General features: G+C 51.6%; 2 protein-coding genes and 1 non-coding gene across 7 annotated transcripts in view; all 3 read left to right on the plus strand.

Moving 5' to 3' along the window:
* MLPH (melanophilin) overlaps positions 1-7,934 on the plus strand; it is a 66,376-nt gene extending 58,442 nt beyond the window's left edge. For 3 of the 5 annotated variants that reach the window (XM_073020162.1, XM_073020164.1, XM_073020163.1), the window contains 4 exons: positions 1,037-1,114; positions 3,123-3,180; positions 6,302-6,402; positions 7,507-7,934. In XM_073020162.1, coding sequence (XP_072876263.1) covers positions 1,037-1,114; positions 3,123-3,180; positions 6,302-6,402; positions 7,507-7,533 — 264 coding nt within the window. In that variant the 3' untranslated portion in view covers positions 7,534-7,934. Of the gene's footprint in view, position 1; positions 1,115-3,122; positions 3,181-6,301; positions 6,403-7,506 lie in introns of those variants that run through there. The other 2 variants (XR_012094344.1, XR_012094343.1) reach the window with 2 other exon arrangements.
* Positions 7,935-13,288: 5,354 nt separating this feature from the next.
* Positions 13,289-13,390, plus strand: LOC119625473 (U6 spliceosomal RNA). The gene has a single exon (XR_005241666.1). It is a non-coding gene; the product is annotated as a U6 spliceosomal RNA (small nuclear RNA).
* A 2,552-nt stretch (positions 13,391-15,942) lies between these two features.
* On the plus strand, positions 15,943-16,631 carry PRLH (prolactin releasing hormone). Its single transcript, XM_038001332.2, has 2 exons — positions 15,943-16,042; positions 16,382-16,631. The coding sequence occupies exons 1-2, from the start codon at positions 15,943-15,945 to the stop codon at positions 16,543-16,545; spliced, it is 264 nt and encodes an 87-aa protein (XP_037857260.2). The 3' UTR covers positions 16,546-16,631.
* Positions 16,632-22,804: the final 6,173 nt, after the last annotated feature.

A 22,804-nucleotide genomic window follows, 5' to 3' on the forward strand; every position in this document is an offset into this window, starting at 1 on the left:
GCCTTAGTCCGCTGCAACGTGAAGATGGATGTGACTAGAAGGGATGGCGCAGGAGACTCACATCAGAGGAGCTGCTCATGTCAGACCAACATCCTCCTCTCCTGATCCCATCAGGAATCTTCAGACAAAACCACCCTGATGAGGACATTCGGCAAAAGAATGGAAGATGTCCTTAGGAGAGTCCCAGACAGGGTCATGGCGGAAAATACAGGATGCCCAGTTAGCTTTAAATTTCAGATCAACAATAATCTAGTAAAAGTATGCCCCCATGCAACATTTGGGACTTACACGAAAAAAATTAGCTGTTGGTCTTGTGAACGCAAAATATCTGAGACAGGTCTCAGTCAATTGAGAAAGTTTATTTTGCCAAAGTTAAGGACACACCCATGACACAGCCTCAGAAAGTCCTAAGACTTGTGCCAAGGTGGTTGGGGGAACAGTTTGCTTTTATACACCTTAGGGGGACATGAGACATCATCAGTATGCGTAAGATGTACCTCGGTTCGATCCAGTAAGGTGGGACAACTCTTAAGTGGGGGCTTCCCGGTTATAAGTAGATAAGAGGCAAAAGGTTACATTATTTTGAGTTCTTGATCAGCCTTTCACTGAATACACAATTTAGTCTGGCTCAGTGAGTCTGCGTTTTTACTTAAGCAACAGGGGAGAGGAAGCAATCCGATCTGCAGGTGAGCTTCAGAGGGATGACTTGGAATAGAATGGGAGGCAGGTTTGCCCTAAGCAGTTCCCAGCTTGACTTTTCCCTTTAGCTTAGTGTTTTTGGAGTCCCAAGATTTATTTTCTTTTCACAATCTGAAATTCAAAGCTCCCTGGGTATGCTGCTTTTTAATTTGCACAGTCTGGCAGCCCTAGTCCCAGAGCCCTGGAATGGCATACTGGAGGTGGCCGTGCAGTCCCAGCGTCCCCGACCGAGCGTGCGTAGAGAGCATCCATCTTTACATCCAGCTAACACATGCCCGTGCTCCTCCCTGTGGACGGAGGTTAAACAATAACGTAAAGTTTCTTCTTTGTCCTCTAGATATTTGTCCCTCGAGTGGCTGGGAAACTTGGCAAGAGACCAGAGGACCCCATTGCAGACCCTTCAAGTGAGGCCAAGGTATGTGTTACTCCATCCAAGCCCAGACAGCGCACGAAGGCGGAAGACTGCACCCCTTTCCAGCAGTGTGGCAAGTCCACGAGGTGGCGGAGCTCCTGTGTCTGCAAAGCCACCCACACAGCTGCCGTGCCCACACAGCTGCCACAACACCGTGGCAACTCCCATGGGTTGGCTTCCTCAGTGGCACACACTGAGCTGGGTTTGTGTAGATGCATTTGTTGAAAATTCAGGAAAGCCCAGTAGGGGAGTGGGAAAGTGAGACAGGAAAGGAAGGAAGCAAACCCACACAGGCTGCCTGTGGCTCAGCACTCCTGGGGGCTCTGGAGACCATGCAGTTCACACCCCAGAGTTCATTCCATGTAGGAGCAAGGCCACCAGCACTTATCCCTTCCACACCCGTCAGTCCTGAGTAAGGGCCAGGCCCTGGGCCACACACATTCCCAGGCACTTCTGCCCGTCCCTGAACAGGCACAGCGGGCCAGTGGCCTGGGGACTGCCTCCATCTGGGAGACCGAGGCGCTGGCTGCCAAAGGTGGAAACACCCAGGAGCCAGTGTGCTCAGAATGGCACAAGGACTTGCGGGGGTTTGCGGGACCCACAGATGGCAATGCACAGAGGGCGGAGCCAGCCTGGGAGGGAGGAGCTCCCTGCGTTCAGGTGGAGTGGTTAGGAGTAGGATGAGGGGTGCCATGGCCAGCGCCCCAGGAGGGATGGGCTTCAACTTCAGGCCCTACCTGCAGCCCAGCGCCGCAGGGAGCCTCGAGGAACACCTAGCCACTCCTCATCACAACCCTGGCAGTTCCTCACAGTGACACCCGTGTTTTCAAAAGTCCATCTTTCCACATGATGTTTACAGCACCCAGCGGCTAGGCAGTGCTATTAACCCTGTTGTACTGATGAACAAACCAGCCAGCTCAGGGCAGTGGGTGAGCCTGATCCAGATCACAGACAGGAAGTGACAGCAGGGTCTCAGCCCAGGCCATGCCTGACACCCATGCTCTTCTCTGGGGGGGGCCGCTTCCACCTTTGTCCCCAGAAGCCCAGCCTGACAGCTTCTGCAGCACCTCTGGGAGCCACCCACAAACCCAGCCAGGCAAAATCCCAGGGTGCCAGACACCAGGAGAAATTTCTAGGGGAATTAGGCCATTTGGCTGTCTCTTCACTTCCCTGAAAAGCCAAACAGAGAATGGATTTCTTATCGCATCATAGCAAGGTAATCAATTGGAAAAGAGACAGGAGGAGAGGTGTGAGGACCAACAGTCACGGGGACCTGGGAACCGTATTAGACACAACTAATCTTCTAGTATCCTTGTAAAGAGAGCTACAGGCCCACTTTACAGAGGAGGAGACCAAGGTTCAGAGAGTATAAGAAGTGAATTAGCCGGGTGCAGTGGCTCACACCTGTAATCCCAGCACTTTGGAAGGCTGAGGCGGGCGGATCATGAGGTCAGGAGATGGAGACCATCCTGGCTAACATGGTGAAACCCCGTCTCTACTAAAAATACAAAAAAACAAAATTAACCGGGTGTGGTGGCGGGCTCCTGTAGTCCCAGTTACTCGGGAGGCTGAGGCAAGAGAATGGCATGAACCCAGGAGGCGGAGCTTGCAGTGAGCCAAGATCGCACCACTGCACTCCAGCCTGGGTGACAGAGCGAGACTCCGTCTCAAAAAAAAAAGAAGTGAATTAATTGCCCATGTCTCACAGTGGTAAGGGGGTAGTGCTGGGATCTGAACCAGACCTGCAGGGCAGAAGCATATACACCTTCTGCCGTACCACCCAAATGTAGCAGCTCCCCCAAGGCTGAGCATCCCTTATTTCAGGCATTTAGTGCTTAATTTATTGAAAATGTCCATTCTAATGTTGCTAAAAGTTCAAATATTGCTAGAGAGCAGAAAACAGTGAGCCTGGTTAATTAGAAGCTGGAAGAGCAATAGGAAATCAAAACTTAGTTCACAATTCCCAAACATCACAATTGGATGAAGCCTGGAGACGCTCTGTTTCTTCTAGGCAATGGCTGCGCCCTATCTTCTGAGAAGAAAGTTCAGTAATTCCCTGAAAAATCAAGGTAAGAGCCCTCTGCTCCCCGCACCCCCATGAGCCTGGGAAATGAGCTCCAGGGAGGAAAATGACCAGTCGCAGCTCTGTGTGTTTCTTCATAATCTGTGGGACATATCTCGTGTCCTGACTCCCAAAAATCGTTCCCAGTGCCACTCGGGTCACCCTGAGGACCCAGCACGCTGGTGTTCCAGACAGCTGGAACTTGCTGCTTTAAGCGTGCAAAGGTGGCCCTGGTGGCAGCGGTGATGGTGGTGGTGTTTCCATGTTTTTCTACATAAATTGTCCTAACATGGTACACAGTTTCTGGCCTTCTTACAGAAAGTACGGGTCATCATTTAGCCTTCCTTGAAGGCTTGGTGGTGACAGGGACATTAGCTTTGTCCTAGACTAATGGAATGTGAGGCCTCCCCAGCATGTGGTCGGGCTCTTGGGGTATCTGTGTGTTCATTTCATTCACTCAACTTGTGACCCAGCCACTGCTTGCCGGAGGCTGGCAGCTCCTATCCCCATTCAGAGCCCTGTCCTTCTGCTGTCGAGCTGTTTCAGGCCCCGCCCCTCTGCTGTCGAGTTTCAGGCCCCGCCCCTCTGCTGTCTAGCTGTTTCAGGCCCCGCCCCTCTGCTGTGGAGCTGTTTCAGGCCCCCAAGCATTGTTGCATTGATCTGTTGTCCCTGTTTTCTGAGCTTTGTCCTCATACACACCATAGTTCAAACTCTGCCACAGCTGCAGTCCTAGCAGACAGTGTGTGTCCCTCCTCTGCTCACAAGCAATCCTTGGCTCCCAACCGCCTGCAGAATGAAGTGGGATTTCTTAGCATAGCCCTGCAGACTTTGGCCATTTGTCGCACACTGGAGTCAGCCGGCCCCCTACTACACCCACCCAAGGATGCACCTCCTTCCCATGCGTGGAACAACACACAGCAGACGCTGGTTTCAGAGTACGCCACACAAGCACACGCCTCCACGCCTGGGTGTGCCCCCTCCCTGCCCATCTCTGTCCTGTGAAGTCCTCTGGGGCCCAGTATGAAGCCTCTCCCCCGGGGCTCTCCACCACCTCCCTGCAACACCCAGCACGTTGATCCCTCTTTCCAGTCAGCTCGCTCCTTGGTCAGTCAGCCACCCACCTCCATGCCAGATCGCTCTTTGCACCCCCTGAGCTCCCAGTACACATTCTGGTCAATCCTGGAACAGAGCTGGTGCCCAAGGCCCTTTGGGGCTAATCCCAGATTCAGGATCACCAGCCAGGAGAGCGACTTTGCCAGAGATGACCAGCTAAGGAGCTGCCAGCAGGGGCTCCTGGAGATCCACGTGCTGGCTCTGAGGGGAGTTTCCAGCACGTCTCGTGGGCTGAAATCCAGGTGGAGATTCTTGTTTTGTTTTGTTTTGTTGAGACAGAGTCTCACTCTGTGGCCTAGGCTGGAGTGCAATGGTGTGATCTCAGCTCACTGCAACCTCCGCCTCCCGGGTTCAAATGATTCTTCTGCCTCCGCCTCCAAGTAGCTGGGATTAAAAGTGCCCACCACCATGCCTGGCTAATTTTGTATTTTTAGTACAGACAGGGTTTCACCATGTTGGCCAGGCTGGTCTCGAACTCCTGACGTCAGGTGATCCACCCACCTTGGCCTCCCAAAGTGCTAGGATTACAGGCGGGAGTCACCATGCCCAGCCAAGAGGTTCATGTTTGTAGCAGGAGGACAAAGGGCAATTCCTTGCATCCTTTGTATGAATGGTTTCATGAAGGGTAGACTCTGTCCTATCCAGAGACCTCACTCATGTCCAGTCCAAGGCCAGAATAGCTCACCCCCGGCCCCCTGATAGCTCACAGGCATTTCGGGGTCTGAACGGCAAAGTTGAGGCCTGACCTTCACATTTCTCCCAGCCATCATCACCACCCTCCACCAAGAGTGGCCAAGGGGGCTTTTCGCTGTCTACAGAGGCCAGCCCCACACACTGGCAGGTCCTCGGGCCTCCGTCCCAGGGTCTGCGGGGCCTCATGTGACTTCACTCCTCAGGAGTCATGATCCTTCAAGTTAGGTGATTCCTTCCACAGAGGTTAGTCCCAGAGCAGGGACGGAGGGTTGGCAGGCCAGGCCAGATGACCCTGCAGAGAGAAGAGCACAACAGGAGCATGCTGCTGAGCCAACTCCCAAAAGAGGAAAGGGACAAAGGCCTGGCTTGTAGCATGTGCCAGTTTCTGTGGCGTAAATGCTCCCGCCCTGGCTGATCGAAAGTTCCCAGCTGATGTCACCGAGCGTGGGGTCAGGAAGAGGCGCACACAGTCAGCTCTCAGGAGCCCTGGCAACTGGCTGCAGTCAGGCAGGCCACAGAAGACATGCAAAAGTGAAGAAGGGCCTGTACCAGCCACCTGAACACCAACACTCAACTAGGATGTGAGGCCAGATGCCCCCAGTTACACAGCCACAGCCCCAGGAGGGGCCTCCATGATGGGGGTCAGAGTCTGAGACCCCTTGGGCTATTGCCATGTCAGAAAGGAAAGGCAAGGAATCCGGGTATGGTGGCTCACACCTATAATCCCAGCATCTCAGGAGGCCGAGGCGGGTGGATCACTTTAGGTCAGGAGTTCGAGACCAGCCTGGCCAACATGGTGAAACCGCGTCTGTACCAAAAAATACAAAACTTAGCCTGGCATGGTGGTGCACACCTGTAGTCCCAGCTACTTGGGAGGCTGAGGCAGGAGAATCACTTGAACCCGGGAGGCGGAGGTTGCAGTGAGCTAAGATTGCACCACTGCACTCCAGCCTGGGTGACAGAGCAAGATGTTGTCTCAAAGAAAAAGAAAAGAAAAGGAAAAGGAAAAGACAGAGACCTCACACCAGGGCAGTGCAATGGGCCTTTCTGCTGTTTCATTAGTGTGAGGATTTCTGGGGCCACAGTGAGGTAGAACGCTAATGCCTGCTCCAAAGCAAAGGAGAAAGAAGTTGGCAAAACTGTTTATTTTCATGAAACCTGAAATGTAAATGCCTTGTTAAAAATATGTGATGTGGAAACTTCTTAAAAGGGGATATGTCCATTTTTATTCTACCTTTTAAATGTCTGAGGAGGCCAAGGCACTTGTTTGGGCTAGGTATGTGGTTGATAAAGCACCATCCCTCTCCCTGTTTTCCCCAAAGGCAAAGATGATGATTCTTTTGGTCGGAAATCGGTGTACCGAGGCTCGCTGACACAGAGAAACCCCAACGGGAGGAAAGGAATGGCCAGCCACACCTTTGCGGTAAAGTTTTCTCTCATTCTCTGAGGAGTTTTTAAAATTCAGTGACCCGTCAGATTTATGTGTTAATATTAAGTCTTCAGAGCAAAGAAAATGGAGAGAAACCAAACAAGGATTCAGACCAGAGAATCAAAGCAAAAAGTAAAGTCTTTGCCAATGATGGCTTGAACATATAAATACTCTGAAATTAGAATAATATCTTCTTGTGTTTTAGAGCTTTAAATTTTCAAATACTTGCTGTCCACACACCCCATTGGATAAGGGCCTGTGTCATTGACCCAAATTTATAGCTGAGAAAACAGAGGCAGAGAGAGGTTAAGTAAAAAACCCCAAGGGAGTTCACCTAATATTGTGAAGAACACAAACCCAGCGTTTGACCAACTTGTCCATGTGTGTATGTGTGTGGCTGCATTCACTCCTGTGTGCATTTGTGTGCACTGTGTGCATGCCTGTGTGTTTGTGCACACCCATGTGTAGGTACCTGCTTACACACCCAAGTGTGTGTGTTACCACAACGAAAGCACAGATTTATTGAAAAGGAAGTTCACTCCACAGAGTGGGAACAGGCTAGAGCCAGTGGCTCAGGAGCCTGGTTACAGCATTTTCTGAACTTTAAGTGCCCTCCAGAGGTTTCCCATTGGTTACTTGGTTATACCCTATGCAAATGAAGGAGTGGACCCAATCAATGTGATTGGTCGCAGGAGGCAACCAATCGGAGGCTGAAGGGAAGTTACAAATTTACACACGAAGACTTAGCCAATGACTTGTCTGATTGGTTGGGGGAGGGGACCAATCCGAGGTACTTTCCATTTTCATCTGAGATGCAGAGGAAAGGGCATAGCAAAGGGAGTAGCCGCTGGACTTTTTGTTCCTCGGGCGTGGAGAGGTGGGGTTTTCATTTTGATTCAGTTCTAGGAAGTTAGCACGAATTGGCCTTAGGTTCCCTGCCTCCAGACCCTATTCTCTTGCCCCACGTGCGTGTGTGCACAAACGTATAATCTAAGTTTGTGTCTACCGATGTGCACATCCATGTACACACCTGTGTATTTGTATGTGCACACCCATGTGTGTCTGTGTTATATGCCTGTGTGTGTTTGTACTTTACAGAAACCTGTGGTGGCCCACCAGCCCTAACAGGGGACAGGACAGAGCAACAGAGCAGCCCTGCACTCTTTTCCCTCCACCACGGCCATCCTGTCCCTCATTGGCTCTGCGCTTACCACTGTACACAGTCACCATCCCAGTGAGAAACAAGGAGCACCCTCCACGTGGACTCCCCCTGCAAGAGGACAGCGACATTCAGTCCTGCACTGCTCATTTGGGTTTACTGATGACTCCTGGCCACCCCACCAGCCCCTCTGATCTGTGAGAAACAGCTAAGCTGCTGTGACTTCCCTTTAGGACAATGTTGTGTAAACCTTTGAAGGACACACAGAAGACCTTTATACTGTGATCTTTTACTCCTTTCACTCTTGGCTTTCTTATGTTGCTTTCCTGAATGAAATGGAAAAAAGATGACTCAGTTAAGGCACCAACCATATGTGTATTCTGGATGGTCTATATCAAGGTGTGAGCAGATATATGCTTATTTCTTGTGGGTGTGATTGGAAATTAGACATCCAGACAAGTGACTGAACTAATGGCCTGCTGAATAATGAGGGAGGAATAGACACCCCAGCCCCCACCCTACGTGCACCTACTCTGCAAGTTCCCATGTGATCTGTAGACCAGGGGAAATTACACTGTGGTCAAGGGCAGAGCCTGCACATGGCAGCAAGTGAGCATCTGATACATGTTCAGATGCTAGTGCAGAAAGCCTGCTGGGAGAGGGAGAGACAGCAGGCAGAGATCCAGATGGGCAGGGAAGAGGTCTGGTTCTAGCCTGGCTCTGCCACTCACTGCAACAGATCCAGTGGGGCAGAGGACAGAGGGTCACAACCAGTGAGGAATGCCTGCCAAGGATGGGGGTGCAGAGGACAGAGGGTCACAACCAATGAGGAATGCCTGCCAAGGATGGGGGTGCAGAGGCCACAGGTCAGCTTGCCACTCGCCCCTTGGTTACATGGATGATCTCCCCTCAGACAGCCTGCGACTCAGAGTTATTTCCTAATGTCTGTGTGCCCCATCCAGTTTTAAGCGGAGCCTCTGAGACTCTCCAAAGCTGCCTTTGAACATCCTAACAGTAATCACATCTCACCCTCCCTGAGGTTCACCCTAGACAGGACCCCATGGCTGCACTGTTTTTGTCAGAGGGGGTGCTGAGAGGAGTGGCTTCCTTCGGAATCAAACAAGTAGAGACAAGAGGCAAGCCTTTTGTCTTCAAGGGTTGACCAAGTTAAGTGTTTCCTACCCTCTCTGAATAGGACACGTCCAGGAGCTCTCCAATCTCTCACTTAAAACTAAAGTTTGAATCTCAAAGTGTTTTGCTGGGAGGCAGATACTCCTGCATTTTCAGGAGACCTGTGAGCACACATTAGCAGCTATTTCTCTGACTCCTTGTGGCATCAGATAAAAACGTGGGAGTTTTTCCATATAATTCCCAACATTACTTATAAATTCTATTTTTTGAAAAAATTATTCAGGCTAGGCAAGGTGACTCATACCTATTATCCCAGTCCTTTGGGAGGCCAAGGTGGGAGAATTGCTTGAGGCCAGGAGTTTAAGGCCTCCTGGGCAACATAGTGAGATCCCATCTCTACAAAAAACAAAACAAAAAATTACCCATGCATGATGGTACATGCCTGTAGTCCTACCTACTTAGGAAGCTGAGGCAGGAGGATCACTTGAGCCCTGGAGGTTGAGGCTGCAGTGAGCCATGATTGCATAACTATACTCCAGTCTGGGCAATAGAGTGAGACTCCCCTCTCTCTCTCTCTCCACACACACACACACCCTATTGGCTCTGCTTCTCTGAAGAGCCTTGACCGATGCACAGTCCCTATGTAAGAGCCTTGTCTGATGTTCAGTGTGTCTGTGTTTGAAACTTGTAAACTGGTTAGATGGGAGCCATGTGTGAGGGTCTGGGAACACCGTTTATTTTTATCACAAATGCAATGCCAAGGTCCCAGAGTCATGGCCACTTGGGGTAGGAAAGCCTAACTTCCTAAGTGAGGTTTCATGGGGGCCCAGCCACACGCATTCATCTGCCTTTTCCCCATGGCTGCTTTTCTGCTACAACAGCAGATTTGGCCAGCTGCCACCAAGATCCTATGGCCCACAAAACTGGGCACATTTACTATCTGGCCCATTACAGAAAAAGTTTGCCAGTCCTGTGTTCAAGATTGGATTTGGAGCATCACCTACCGACCACAAGCAAACGAGCTGGCAGGTGGGCGCCGTGATACAGTCCTTGACTCGGACGATCCCTTCTTTGCTGTGGGGCCACTCTGCCTCCTTCGCTTCTCCCCACTTCTCCCCACAAGACCCTCCTCCCTGGTACTTTCTCAGGGTCATTCACTGAGTCCTTTTTCTCTGTCCACCCCCCGACACCTGTCCTCTTCTTGCCTTCTCTCAGGTGTCCCCACTTTTCCCGGGCTGTTCACAGCCACCTGTCCTCTGGCCACACCCATGTTCAGATTTACGGCTGAGACCTCATTAAAGAGCTCTGGGGTTCTTTGGGGTCTCAAATGCAAGCAAATAAAGAAATAAAGGGTCCCAGGCCCAGCGAGCAGCCACCTGGCCACCCTCTAGGGCTTCTCAAACACCTGCCCACGACTGACCTCAGCATTTCCCTATCCCTAAAGTTCCCATCTTAGCCCCCCAGCCCTCAGTCTGGAAACCCCCAGCCCATGACCTCCCAGCTCACTCCTTTTATGTCCCTCACCTCAGCCCAAGCCCTACCCCATATGTCTCCCAGACAGCTCTGGAATTCTTGTCTGTATCAGATCTCTTCCAGAGGACAGGAAAAAGGGGAAGCATAGCTCCTCTTTCATAAGGCTGATAAGACCTTCCTACCAAATGCAATGTGAGGAAGAAGTAAAGGCAACATATTTTAACATATTTATTCCATACATTAAGTTTTCTTTTTTGTAGAGATAGGGTGTCGCTATGTTGCTCAGGCTGGTCTCAGTCTCCTGGCTTCAAGCAATTTTCCCACTTCAGCCTCCCAAAAATGTGCTTGTATTACAGGTGTGAACCACTGAGCACAACCTAAAAGATCTATTCTAAATAAAGTATTAATGAAACAAATCCCGGAATCTATTAGAAAACCTATTGTATCTTAACAAGGTAAGGTTCATCCCAAGAGAGTCAGGAATTCTTTAATGGTAGAAAAAGAAAATCTATTCTTGTGGTCCGCTGTGTTAACAGAGTAAATGAGAAAACTACCGTGACCACTTCATTCAATGAAGAAAGGCACACGAGAATTAATCAATAGCTGGCTGGGCCCAGTGGCTTATGCCTGTCATCCCAGCACCTTGGGAGGCCGAGGTGGGTAGATCATTTGAGGTCAGGAGTTGGAGACCAGCCTGGCCAACATGGTGAAACCCCGTCTCTACTAAAAATATAAAAATTAGCTAGACGTGGTGGTGGATGCCTGTAGTCCCAGCTACTTAGGAAGCTGAGACAGGAGAATCGCTTGAACCTGGGAAGTAGAGGTTGCAGTGAGCCGAGATCACGCCACTGCACTCCAGCCTGGGTGACAGAGCTAGACTCCGTCTCAAAAAAATAAAATAAAATAAAATAATAAATAAATAAATAAACAAGTAGCTTAGAAAATTAGGACTGGAAGGAGTGGCAGTCAGTGTCTTTGTTCTCCTTATCCTCGTGGCCTCCAGGAGGGTAGCATGGCAGGCAGTTGTACTTTCCCCAGGGAGGGGACTTTCCTGCACAGATTCTAGTTTGTATGTGTCACAACTTAAGTGGCCACATCACGTTCTGGATGAAATACTGACCAACAGAAGCTGGACCAAGAGTGCTTAGCTCTGCCTGTCCTGAGGCCCATGACCCAGTTAAACAGGGAACGGGGAGAAGCTCCCTGATTGCCTGTCTATGGTCAAACCCCATCTGTGGGATTCATTTCTCAAAGGACACTGAAGCCATGTGCAGCCTGAGAGCCCCAGGCCAGGCCTGCAGTCCTGTGACATTATTGCAAGGGCAGCCCACACCTCACTCGCCGTCACAGCATCTCCAGCCAGCCACAGTTCTCAGAACAGCCTCTTAGTAGTTCTGAGGCCTCTGATGGACGCCATCGGTTTCCACGTGGAGGTGGCGTAAGCAGGATTGATGCCTGTGCTACCGCCCAGCCCGCCTGCTGCCTCCCACTGGTGGACTCCCAAAGTGGCAAGATGCCAGTGCCACACTGTGACAAAGCAGCTTTACACACACACACACACACTCCAGTGGTGGATGCCCAGGAAGCTGCCCCCAGGTCCTGGAGTCTCACTTTCTGTTGCTCCAGGTAGGCCTAGCACTGGACAGAAAACCCACCTCCAAGATGGTGATTCTTAACCATCACCGTCACCACTACAGGTCGAGTTCCCTTATCTAAAGTACTTTGGACCAGAACAGTTTGGGATTTTGAGGGTTTTGGGAGGAGGATTTTGAAATATTTGCACTATACTCACGAGCTGAGAATCCCAAATTTAAAATCCAAAATGCTTCAGTGAACATTTCCTTTGAGCATCAGCTCAGCACTCAAAAAGATTCAGATTGGGGGTTTTTGGATTTGGGATACACAACCTACATTTGCAAAAACTATGGGTAAAAACTATGGGTGGGAAGCTTTTCATCATCACTGATGCCTGAGCTACCCCCAGGAATTCTGAAGGAATTTCATTCCAGGTAGAGCCTAGGCATTGGGAAGTTTTTAAGGCTTCCAAGTAACTCGAATCAGCAGCCCAAGCTGGGAGCTGCGTGCCCCACCCCGTCACCCTTCTCGTGCTCCTTACCCTACTTCCCGCCACCAGCCACCCCTGGACTCCAGAGCTCCCAGGGAGCCCACCAGCCACAAACCTGTGTCACTGGGATAAAGCAACCATGTAGCAAGGAAGAAGTTGACTGTGTCCTGTTCCCTGAAGGGGAAAGTATTGCCCAGAAGCTTTTCCTAAAGGACGGAAGTGGCACATTGACCATCTGCACCAATCCATGGGAAGCACGTGCCAAGTTTCCTCTCCAGAAATTTTCCTTAAAAAGATTATACTCAACTGCATATAAGTGGTCATGAGTACAACCTATAATTATTCAGAACATGAATGATTTAGGTCCACTTTAAGTGGTAGAACATTGCATAGTTACTGAAAACGGCACAAACTTACAGATTTTTAGCATCTTGAGGATGTGATTGTTATAGTGTTAAGTGAAAAGAATGAAATTCAACATGTATAAATGTGATCAATCTACCCAGAAAATATGTGGGAAGCTCACTAGAAGAAAATGCATCAAATGTAGAAGCGAGAGGCTTTTTTTTTTTCTTTTGAGTCTTGCTCTGTCACCCAGGCTAGAGTGCAGTGGTGCAATCTCAGCTCACTCCAACTTCCGCCTCCTTGGGGTTCAAGAGATTCTCCTGCCTCAGCCTCCTGAGTAGCTGGGATTACAGGTGCACGCCACCATGCCCGGCTAATTTTTGTATTTTTAGTAGAGACAGGGTTTCACCATGTTGGTTAGGGTGCTCTCAAAGTCCTGACCTTGTGATCCACCCACCTCAGCCTCCCAATGTGCTAGGATTACAGGCATGAGCCACCACTCCCAGCCGCGAGAGGCTTCTTTAACATGATCAGTGGTGTGAACTAATTTTTTTTCCAAATGTGTATGAGCTGCTTTAATAGTAAAAATACATTCATTTCTTTTATAATAAAAATAAACTTGTCTTATGAGAATAATAAACTTGTTTATGTTAAACAGTATGAAGACGTAAAAGTCTAGAAACCACCTATTGTAAGTTATAGAGCACCCGCTTCTGAAGCACATATACTAAAATTGGAATGATGCAGAGAAGATTAGCATGGCCCCTGCGTGTAAGTTACAGAATGAGGAAGATGTGGTGTGCATACGAAAAATGCAGTTAGGACAGTCAGGCAGGTGAATGAACGAGGACCAAGAAGATCACGGAGATACAAAGCTGCAGTGTTGGGCTCTGGTGACTGTCCCTTCTCACCTTTCCCTTGAATGTGGTGATTTAAAGGCAGGGAGAGAGGACTGGAAGGAGCCCAGGAGCCTCATCTGTGAGGCCCAGCGGACACTTGACTCTGTAGTCTGCCCGAAGGCGAGCGCAAAGAAGGGAAGCTAATGTGTTTTAAAACCACTTGGTCCAAATGAAATTATATAACCCAGGAAGGAACAAATCGCGTCGCTGATGAGAGTTTTTTTAAAAAATAAAAGAACGAGAAAAGACACAGGCTTGCTCCTGATGCCGCCCTTTGAGGGAGAAAGGCTGGCTTGGGGGAGGGCACCTGGGGGTGCTAGCTTCGTTTTCTCATCCTCTTCAGCGGCTATAAAAGGGGGACAGAGGCTCCCGCCTCTTTGGCCCCACTGCACCAGTAGCCAGGACAGCGCCTCTACCACACTGGAGAGCGGTGAGTAGCACATCCAGGCACTGGAGCTTGGGTCCCCTGCTTTGCTACTTTGTAAAATCGTCCCTTTCTGTCTGAGTGTGGGTCGGGTTGAGATCCTGCCTGCTCTCCTGGCAGCTGAGGCTAGCCCTGAGTAGGAGAAGCAGAGAAGGTGGCCCCTGGGTTCTTGCATCCAAAGCCACCCTGCCCTCCCAGGGCCCCAAGGCTCTGGCGCTGTCCTTGGTGGAGACACCAGGCAAAGATGTCCCATTCAGCTCCGCTGACACGGAAATCCCACAGGACAGACAGCCGAAGTCTCCACCTCTCAGGGAGGCAGGTCCTTGGGGATCAGGAGCCAAGTGAGCATTGCTAGCATTCTAGGACATCCCTCACGTGGCATGGGTCCTGTGCTAGAGGAAATGCAAATGGCCAGTGTGCTGGGATGCATCTCTTCATCACTCTTCAAGGTGGCACCTCCATTTCCTCTAAACTGGGGAATGCCCCACCCTACCTGGCATGCGAAGCCCTGCCAGATCTCTAAAAGGAGAGGGGTTGGCATTTTAAATTGTTCTGATAGAGAGCACTTTCTGTGGGGCTCAGGGAGGGACTGGAAAGTCAAGGTCAGCGGGGGTTCTTCCCCAGAGCAAGATGGAGCTCTTGGGCATCTTCCCACGGCACCCAAAGCGCCACAGGTGGAGGAAGGAGGAGGGGCATCTGCAGCAGGTGTTTCCAGGTCTGCCACGATGGATGCTGTTTAGGCATTTCAGCACCTCCACTTCAGTGGGGTGGAAGGGGCTTTCTATGCACCTGGTCCCATCCACGGCAGCCCCCTCCTCCCATCACCAAGAGGAAGTGGCCCTGCCTGGTGAGAAGAGGTCCCAGATGCTGCAGGTTTACCTTGGAGCCTCAGAAGACTGGATCTAGCGACATGGCAAGGGTGAGTGGGCTTGGTTAGGGCAGAGGATGCAGACTCATTCTATAACACGCAGCTGTCGGCTGACATCCCCCAGCAGGGCAGAGATGGCAGGCTGGAACCAGGCATTAGGAGGCCATGAGACAAATGAGGGAAAGGACCATGTGCCGGATTCCAGCCCCTGAGCCTGCTCCAGGCTTGGCACTCCCCAGCTCCCCAACCATGTCTGAGGTTGAGCAAGTGGCTGCCTCCACCTGTGCAGCTCCCTGGGCTCCTCCCCACAAACCTGCCATCCTGCATGTGCAACATGAACAGCCGTGCAGAGGCCTGCTGCACCTTCTGGTTCCCTAACACAGGCCGATAGACAGACCCAAGGCTGTTCCGTGATAGCCCCTCTTTGTAACGCGTAGCTCACACACCTCCTGAGGGCTTTCTGATCATGACCATCAATGTACATGTGACCGATCCCATCAGAGGCTGACGCACACAGAAGCATCTCACTTAACACCTCATTGCACAGAAGAGAGAATGGGGTCACAGGTGGGTGGGGGACCATGCAGAGAGCCAGGTTCAACTGCTATTTCTGTGCTTCTTCCCACCCCAGCACAGATCAGAGGAACACGTGGAGATCTATGTGGCTATGTGCACTGCACATCTACACATATACACACACTCACATGCACACATACACATCTACACACTCACACACACATCTACCCTCACACACATACACTCACACACATATCTACACACATACACACACATCTACACACATACACACACATCTACACACATCTACACACTCACACATCTACACACACACATCTACATGCACACATGGATCCACACACATACACATACATCTACACACACTCACATACACATCTACACACATACACATGCATGTACCTTGTGCACACAAGTCACACCCTCTTGTACACATATACACACACAACTGTGCACTGACATGCACACACGCTCACGCACATACTTCTCTCTCACACACACAGCACTCACAGGTCCCAGCTCTGTGCACACACACCCTGATGCCCGTGTAACGCTGCTCCTGCCCCTTCTCCCCCAGGCCGTGTCCTCCTCATTTGGATCTCCCTTCCGGCGGGGTCTCCTCGGAGGAGCCAAGGGATGAAGGTGCTGAGGGCCTGGCTCCTGTGCCTGCTGATGCTGGGTCTGGCCCTGCGGGGAGCTGCAAGTCGCACTCACCGGCTCTCCATGGAGATCCGCAGTGAGTGCCTGGACCCCTGTCAGCCTCCCTTACCCCACCCTGCCTCACCCCAGAACCTGGTGCAGCCTGGTCACTCGAGAACCTGGCAGGAACGGGGTGCGGGGGAGGAAAGGGAAGTCAGTCCTGGTGCTTTTTTGAACTCCTGCTTCCCAAAGCCAGCCCACGCCCAGAAATGGCCTCGCCAGGACCTCTGGGTGCCTGTTCCTTGGGTAGGTCCCAGGATGGCCTGGCGACTGGGCTGAGACACCTGCCTGTGCGCTCTGCCCTGCTGCCTCTGGGAGCACACAGCACACCCTGGGGACACGTGCCCATAGTCTGCTCCAGCTCTTTCCTTTCCAGCCCCTGACATCAATCCTGCCTGGTACACCAGTCGTGGGATCAGGCCTGTGGGCCGCTTCGGTCGGAGGAGGGCAGCCCTGGGGGACGTCCCCAAGCCTGGCCTGCGACCCCGGCTGACCTGCTTCCCCTTGGAAGGCGGTGCTATGTCCTCCCAGGATGGGTGACAGCCAGCTTGTCAAGAAAATCACTCTGGAGCCTCCCCCACCCCGCCCTCTCCTCTCCTTCGGGCTCCTTTCCCTCCAATCCTAATAAAAGCTCTGGTCTTGTTTAGTTGCACATTCACGACTGTGTGGTGGTGACTCTGAAGTTCTTCCCTCCTGGGACGTTAGACTAGAAAGAACCTCAGAGCCCAGCAACTTCTTTGGAAGAAAAGGCTCTGTGACTTGGCAGAGGGCACCTGGCACTGAGGTGTGGAGCTGGGACCACCCTTGGTCACCAGCAGCCGACAGTCACCCCTACACCCAAGCTGCCCTGAGTGACTGCCCAGGCTGCCAACTGCATGAGGCCAGGAGGTGCCACACGTCATACTCTGCAGGACACTGCCCCCATAGGAGGGTAGCACAGCCCCCAGCCTGAGCCCTGGGCAGCCCCTCAACGCCAGTCCTTTTTTTCTAGACTTTGTTTTTCAGAGCAGCTTTAGGTTCACAGCAAAATTGGGTAGAAGGTACAGAGAGTTCCCATCCGCCCACTTCCCCCACATCGGCACAGCCTCCCCCATGGTCAACACCCCCACTGAGGGTGCCTTTGTCCCAGTCGAGGAACCCACACTGACACATTCCCATCCCCATCCCCATCCAGCGTGTGTCAGAGCCCACTCTTCACGCTGCATGTGCTGCGGGTTCGCACAAATATACAACAACATGATGTAGCATCATGCAGAGTCGTTTAACTGTCCTAGAAGTCCTCTGGGCTCCACCTATTCATCCCCCCGCCCCCATAACCCCTACAACTGCTAGTCCTCCTATTGCAGTCCGTCTTGCCTGCCTCTTACACGCACCACGGATTGTTTCTGACCCACGGCAGGGAGGCTTGAGCCTAGATTGCTCCCACGCCACGCGCATCCCTTTCAAATCACACGGGGATGTCTCCACGTCCTGCCTCAGGTGTAGCTTACGTTGACATTGGGGGCACACTTGCACCACCTGGGAGATTGAGTTCATCCTTTGAATCCCTGAGCCTCAGTTTCCACATCTGCATGCCACAGAACAGCAACGCTTACCTCATTCCTGAGCTCGGTGGGCATGGCACCTGCACGCCAGCCAGCACAGGGTGGGTGCTCTGTGAGTGCAAACCCCTTCCCCAAGGCCCACCCCCCAACCCAGCCGCATAACAGGCTTAACCAGCAACCTCCAACCCAAAGCTTGGCTTGGACTCTGCTGGACACTGCCTGCAGAGGCTGATCTCAGGAGCCCACCCTGACCACAGCACTCTTGGCCATGCATGCTCAGAGGGGCCAGTGGCAAGGCCCAGACCCCCCACACGGGGCTGAGTTGGGGTGACTGCACCTCCCCAGCTACAGGGGAGCCCCTCCAGCCCTGGGCACCTCACCAGGGTAGAGTGAGCCTGCGGGAACAGGAAGGGGGCAAGGCCTGGTCCTAGGGCAGCAGGGGCTAGGTCAGGCCTTAAAGAGGCCCCAGCCCTCAAAAAGTTAAACAGGTAGTTATCAAATGACCCCACAATTCACCCCAGGTGTAGACCCTGGAGAACTGAGGGCAGGTGCTCAGCACATCCCCACACGGCAGCGTTTACAGCAGCACGCTTCCCAGTAGCCAAAGGGTGGTCACGACCTGAATGCCCATTGCCTTAGTCAGTTCAGGCTGCTCTAACAAGATAGCATACGCACAGAGGCTCAGCCAGTAAACACTCATTACTCACAGTTCTGGGGGCAGGAAGTTCTAGATCAAGGTGCCAGCTGATTGGACACCTTGATCCGACATCATCTTCTTCCTGGTTGACAGACTCTGTCTTCTCGTTGTAACCTTGCACGACAGAGAGCAGAAAGAGGAAGCAAGCTCTCTAGCCTCTTCTTATGAGGGCACTAATTTCATTCATGAGGGCTCCACCTTCATGACCTAATGTCCCAAAGACCGGATCTTCTAATGCCACCACAATGGGGGGAGGATTTCAACATATAAATTTGTGGTGGAGGGGAAGACACAAACATTTCATAACACCCATCAACAGAATAGAAAAACACAGCGTGGTCTATCCATGCAATGGAATATTACTCAGCCATGAAAAGGAATGGAGCACTGATACATGCCACAACATGGAGGAACCTTGGAAGCATCATGCTAAGCGAAAGAAACCAGGCACAAGAATTCAAATGTGTATGATTCTGTTTATATAAAAAGATTGTATGAAATTGCATATTCTATGGAAGTAGATTCGTGGCCATCAGGGGATAGGGAAGAGGGGTTGGGGGGAATGACTGCTTAATGGATATGGGGGTTCCATATCCATTAAGATATGGAAAATGGATTTTGGAGGCGATGAAATGTCTTAGAAGTGGACCATGGCAGTGGCTGAAGAACAGACTGAATGTATTAAAAGCGTATTTTCAGCATCCTTCTCCCAAGAATAAGGCCAGTCTCCTACATAGCCATAAAATTATCATACCTGAGCAAACCATTGTAGTGATTTCACAATATCATCTAGTTTTTAGTCCGTACTCAAAAATCCCCACATGTAGCAAGACAGTCTCCTTTTCCCCCACCGGGCTCCAATCTAAATTCACAGTCAGCTGTTTCTCTTTGATTCCTGACCAGTTAATTTTTTATGTTGTCCCGGTGTTGACTTTTTCAAGCACCCAGATGAGTCGTCTTGGAAAATGCTCTGCCTATGTGGTTTGTAAGTTGTTCTCCCACGGCGATGTACCTGTTCTTCCATTCCCTGTACTTCCTGTCATCAGAGAGGTGCATCCAGGGTCTTGCCTGGATTCAGGTCACGCACGGTGGACCCAAACACTCTATGTCTTTCCTATTGCATCATATCTGACCATGGGACCCCGGGCTCCCTCTCTGACAGGTGCTATTTGACCCTGTAGTAGAGACAGATCTCTTCATTGTAAGAGGTTTTTTCCTGTGTGATCAATGTGAAATCTGTGGCGGGGACAGGGCCCCATGGCCAGGTCCTGTTTCCCAGCCAGCTTGCAGCCTGAGATGTCAGTGTCCCCTGACTACTCATGCCAGGCTGAGCTCCTGCACCACAAGTCACCCCCACACCACGATGATTCTCTAATTCCTTCCACAGTCATTAGCTGGATTCTTCCAGAGAATTTTTTTTTCCTTTTTTTCTCAGAACTTTATAATTTTTGACACTCAAATTGGTCTAAATTTGGCCAGTGGGAGTCCTAAAGAGGGAATAAATTAAAAAAAAAAAAAAACTTTTTTTAAAGAATAGTTCTGTGAGTCAGCCCATCTGGGAAACACAGATCCATCCAGAGGAATGGGATAGGAACCTATTCAAGAGGAAACAAGACAGGCCGGGCACGGTGGCTCACGCCTGTAATCCCAGCACTTTGGGATGCTGAGATGGGCAGATCACCTGAGGTCAGGAGTTTGAGACCAGTCTGGTGAAACCCCATCTCTGCTAAAAATGCAAAAATTAGCCGGGTGTGGTGGCAGGCATCTGTCGTCCCAGCTACTCGGGACTGAGGCAAAAGAATCACTTGAACCCAGGAGGCAGAGGCTGCAGTGAGCTGAGATTGCACCACTGCACTCCAGCCTGGGTGACAAGAGCAAAACTCCATCTCAAAACAACAACAACAAAAAAAAACAAAAAAAAAGAAAGAAAGAAAAGAAAAGATTAGCCTCACAGGCTGGGACGGCAGGGGCTCCCAGGGCCACTCATCAACATTGCCATGCCTCCGGCCTCCACCACCACCCGCCACAGGCAAACAACAGCTCATGAGAAGACCCAGGTCCAAACTCAGGCTAAGCAGGGCTGGAGCTGCTTCCCCAGCAGCAGCCTGGACAGTGGACACACGGACCAGCTTCCCCCAGGGTCTGGGGCCGGTGGGGTCCTGGAGTCATTTATCCTGAATCATCTGTGACACAAATGTCTGCGGCCCTGCTGGGGCCTCTCCCTGTGTGCTCTCAGAAATGACCTTCCTGCCTGCTGCCCCACCCCAGCCCCGTTTAGGGACAGGAAGATACGGTGGTGGAGCATGGACACAGGTGAGCCTTCCACACGCAGGTGTCGGGCTGCGGGGGCTGTTTTTAGGAAAGCCCGCCTGTTCTTTAGGTCTCCGGGAAAAAACCCCACTTTCCTCCCTTGGTTGGATACACATGTGTTGAGTGACTGGTGTGTGCCAGACACTGTAGGGGACCCTGGGAATCCCACAGAAATCAGGGCAGACAGAGGCCCTGCTCTCACTGAGGGTCTCAGCCTCACCTATGCTCACCTGGAAGGATTTAGAAATCCCTGTGCAGTCTGATGGGATCAGAACCTCCGGGTGAGATGCAGCTGTGGGGCTCGATTTTTTTTTTTTTGGAGATGGGGTCTCATTCTGTTGCCCAGGCTGGAATGCAGTGGCTTGATCGTGGCTCACTGCAGCCTCGACCCCCAAGGCTCAAGCAATCCTCCCACCTCAGCCTCCAGGGTAGCCAGGACTACAGGTGTGCACCACCACACCCAGCTAATTTTTTGTTTTGCTTTTTGTAGAAACAGGGTCTCTCTTTGTTGCCCAGGCTGGTCACAAACTGCTGGCCTCAAGTGGTCCTCCCGCTTCAGCCTCCCAAAGTGCCAGGATTACAGGCATGAGCCACCGCACCCTGCTTAGGTGCAGGGCTTTCCGAAGCTCCCCAGGTGACTCCAGCACAGGGTTGAGCCCTGCCTGCCTAGTGGTGAGGGAGGAGGGGAAAGGGGTAGTCACAGTACCGGGAGACGAGGAACCCAGGGCTACAGGACCACCACAGATCTCTCCACCCTTGGGGAGGCCATGAAATGAAGGATTCCTTCAGGAATCATTTCAAACTTCCCCCATATTCATTCCCTTCTGTGTCATCAAGCCACTCCTCTGCAGCTCCTCTGAGCGCCTCCTGGTTTACTCTTCAGCAGAGCAAGCCCTCAGGACGCCAGGACCCTGGGACTTGCCTTACACAATGCTGGAGCGCCGTCTGGTGGCCACAGACAACCTCAGCCTGCGGCCACCTGCAAGGTGGGTCCCACTTGGCTCAGGGCCCGCTGCAGGGGCGCAGGGCGGGAGGACACAGCCTAGCACACTGGGGACTCACACTTCATGTTCTTCATCGGCAAGGGAATCATCGCATGAAAAATGGTCCAACTTTATTAGCAGCCAGAAACTGCAATGTGCATAGCAATAATAGTGTCAGATTTCACCTGTGAAATTGTCTAAGAAACGAGGACAGTACTCGTGAAAAGCAAGGGAACAGGCCCTCTCGGGAACTATTGTTTTCTTTATTTCTCCTCTAGCTCTTCTTGGAGATCATGACAGAGGCGTGTAAAATCTGGTCTGCAATTGTCTAGTAAAGATCATGTGAGAAGTTCGTTTCAGGTCACACTAGCACCAGGAAAGCCAGACTCCAAGGGAGACCCAGGATGTTTCCTTGTCTCCAAGACTGAAAGCTGGATCTGCCAGGGGCCCAGTGGACCCAGGTAGCTCCTCCAGTTAGGAAAACGAAGCCAGGGATCGTGAGGGAGGTACTGTTATGAAGCTGTGGTTGGAACGCTGAGAAACCCAGGCTGGCAAGGAGGGGCTGTGCCCACCCTAGGCCCAGTGGATGAGGGGAGGGAGCAGCCACCAGCACCTGCAGGAGGAAGAGGCCTCTTTGGCAGGGGCAGGGGCTTCTGGCCAGGACACAGCCAGCCTCACCAGGTGGGCCCTAGGCAGTGGCTGGCCTCCGTGTCCCCTCCTCCATCCCCTGTCAGGGCTCCCCATGGTCTGGGCACCACTGAAGGTCAAGGCCTGGCATCTCTGTGCAAAGTGAATGAGAGCAGAGAGAAGCCCGGAGGAGCCGGGGAAGTTCCAGGCACAGAGCCCTTTCCCCTTTTGCATGATGAGAAGCTTAGCGTCAAGCGAGAGGTACTTTGTTTTCTCCTTACTTGATCCTTACAGCAGCCAGTACAGTGATGCCACTTTTTCCAGGTGGATAAAAATGTCTTATTGTTTAAAACTTACCCCTGCTTATCACAGTCCCAGGGACAAGGATGAAAACCAATATAACCTTCCAAAAAGTGGCCACCTTTGAAATAACCTTGCCATATCAGGTGTCCAGAAAGAGACCCAACAGGGAAACATCATATGGGGTTTACCTCCCAAAACAGGGTCTGGGTTGCTGCAGTTTGGATATTTGTCCCTTCCAAACCTCATGTTGAAATCTGACCCCCAGGGCCAGACGCACTGGCTCATGCCTGTCGTCCCAGCATTTTGGGAGGCGGAGGCAGGTGGATCACCTGAGA

This window comes from Chlorocebus sabaeus, chromosome 10 (genome assembly GCF_047675955.1).
Source record: "Chlorocebus sabaeus isolate Y175 chromosome 10, mChlSab1.0.hap1, whole genome shotgun sequence".
Taxonomy (NCBI): domain Eukaryota; kingdom Metazoa; phylum Chordata; class Mammalia; order Primates; family Cercopithecidae; genus Chlorocebus; species Chlorocebus sabaeus.